The 2278-nt window shown below is 34.8% G+C and overlaps 1 protein-coding gene across 1 annotated transcript; it reads right to left on the bottom strand.

Annotated features, from left to right (window-relative positions):
- Positions 1-265: 265 nt before the first annotated feature.
- LOC120167936 (non-specific lipid-transfer protein-like) lies at positions 266-978 on the bottom strand. Its single transcript, XM_039176829.1, has 2 exons — positions 565-978; positions 266-473 (listed from the first exon to the last, which is right to left on the bottom strand). Exons 1-2 carry the CDS (start codon positions 918-920, stop codon positions 464-466), a joined length of 366 nt encoding a protein of 121 aa, XP_039032760.1. The 5' UTR covers positions 921-978; the 3' UTR covers positions 266-463.
- Positions 979-2278: the final 1300 nt, after the last annotated feature.

Here is a 2278-nt window from a genome sequence, read left to right as displayed (position 1 = left end):
TTAGATTTTTTCTATGTATTTTCTATTGAAAATATGTTTTCGTCCTTGGAATTTTAGTTCGCCCTCCAATACAAAATCTTACTCCCGTCCCTGAATCTTCAACTTAATTCGAAAACCACTTTATAAATTAATCTCGATAACTTGAATAGACGGTAAGCAATATAGATCATATTAATTTTAATATTTTAAATAACAATGAATAAGCAAACTTAAACTTATTTGATTTGATGTTCAACATCAAAAATATTATAAATGTTTACATTAATTTTGCAGAGATGGAAATAAAAATGATCATTCTTCATTAGACGTGATCATAGAAACATAAAACTCTTATAAGGTTGTGCTCTTATTATGACTAGGGATATTTCAGAGTATGGTATCCCAACGGATTTTTAACATCCATTTTTATTATGCAGTTACTATTATTTGCCTTCAATTTGCCGACCAACTTCCATGGCTAGCTTCACTTGACGCTGCAATGCAACAACAAAAAACAAACACATCGGTTAATCAATTAACAAATTAACCATTAGCAGTGATACTAGCTAATTGATGTTATAAAACCTTTTGCAGTCAGTGGAGGGGCTGATCTTGAACGGGATGTTCACCCCGCACATGCCTGGGAGCTTGTTGGTAAGGCCATAGTTGATGCCAGGAATGCCGGCAGCCATTCCTTTGATGCAGTTGCAAGCCGATTGGCGGTCCGGTGTTGATCTGGCGGCCCTGTTGAGAGATTTGATCCCGTTACAGCAAGTTGCAGGCACACCACTACTGGCACCGTTGTTTCGTACGTAAACGATGCAGGGTGCCAGGTACGATACGACCTGGCCGCAAGTGATTGCCCCTTGAGCCTGGGGTGCAGCCACGGCCAAGCACAGTACCAGAACACATGCGAGTTTAAGGGACATGGAGCAAGCCATATTGGTTTTAACTAGAAGAAAACGAACAATGGAAAGTTGATCGTTGCATGGTTAGGGACTAAGCGTTCAAGGGTATTTATAGCAAAGAGTTGGGTGAAAGGATATGGCATGCTGATAAACTACGTACAGATACAACAACGTTAGGCATTGGTGGTTGTGGCTCAATTCAATGCAAGGGCTCTTTCTTTCCTTTTCATGTTTAGGCTTATGTTTTTTAGGTATCTTTAATGCTTGAAAAATAGGTTGGATCTACCACTTTCCATGGGTTAGATTTACCAATTCCCATTGGTGTTTATGGTTCGGCCGGTTCCTATATAGTAACATACATGCATACATAAGCACAGTTCGATCTAGAATTGAAATTTAGCACGAATCAAGCTATCTTAATAATTAAAATGATAGTTATTGTCCTTATAGGTCTCGGGTTCGAGTATCTGCATCTACAATGGTGTTTGAATATTTATTGTCAAATGATTTAAAATCTTTAGAACATATATTATGTTGTAATTGTTGTGGAATTCGGGTTAATTTCCACCAATAATAATAAATTCACCTTGAAAACTATTATCTAGGTGACTAGTGTGAAAACGATTGTACTAAAAATCACCCCAAGGTAGATTTCCAGGAAAGAGGAGGGGTCACAATGGTCCCTCTTAAAACCCATTTTCCTTAAACAGAACTACCAAGATAAGTAATTTTAATAGGACAATAATTAACAACAACTATACCCGACAATAGCTATTAAATAGCCATAAAAGAGAATACCAAAATTTAACGAGGTTCGACCAAAATTATGCATATGTCCTCGAACACTACTAAAATAATATTTCACTAATAGAGAAAATATTACAAAGAGAGAAAGAGTATGTAACATCCCAAAATACGGGTTAGTGACCAAAATTGTAAAATTTCAGAATATGGTGATTAAAGTATAATAGTTTAATAGTTTAATGATTTGTTCGGAAATATTTCCTAAAAGTTTATAGTAATTATCCAAAGAATTAAAGGGCAAAATGGTCATTAGACTTGAAAATTATAATTAAATGATATATATATATGGATAAGGATGGGAGATTTTCCAGAAATCTCTTCTCTCTTTTCTTCTTCATTTCCTCTTCTTCACGTGTGAAGCCAAGCAAAGGTGAGTTTTCTCTTGAGCTGATTATGTGCTGAAATTTAAGTTTAGTTTTGATTATTAGATGCTAAGTAAGATTAAGGAAGGATTAATTTGCTTTAAAACAACAAAATGAAGAGTTTATGAGGATTTAAAGATTTGGAGTTTTTGAATGAAATATCGAAATAAAGTTTATATTGAGAATTGAAAGTTGAATTTGACTTGTCATCAAGTTAATTAAGGG

The sequence above is a fragment of the Hibiscus syriacus genome, unplaced genomic scaffold, assembly GCF_006381635.1.
Source record: "Hibiscus syriacus cultivar Baekdansim isolate YM2019G1 unplaced genomic scaffold, ASM638163v2 tig00111708_pilon, whole genome shotgun sequence".
NCBI classification, from domain to species: domain Eukaryota; kingdom Viridiplantae; phylum Streptophyta; class Magnoliopsida; order Malvales; family Malvaceae; genus Hibiscus; species Hibiscus syriacus.
This window is presented reverse-complemented; position numbering and strand designations above follow the sequence as displayed.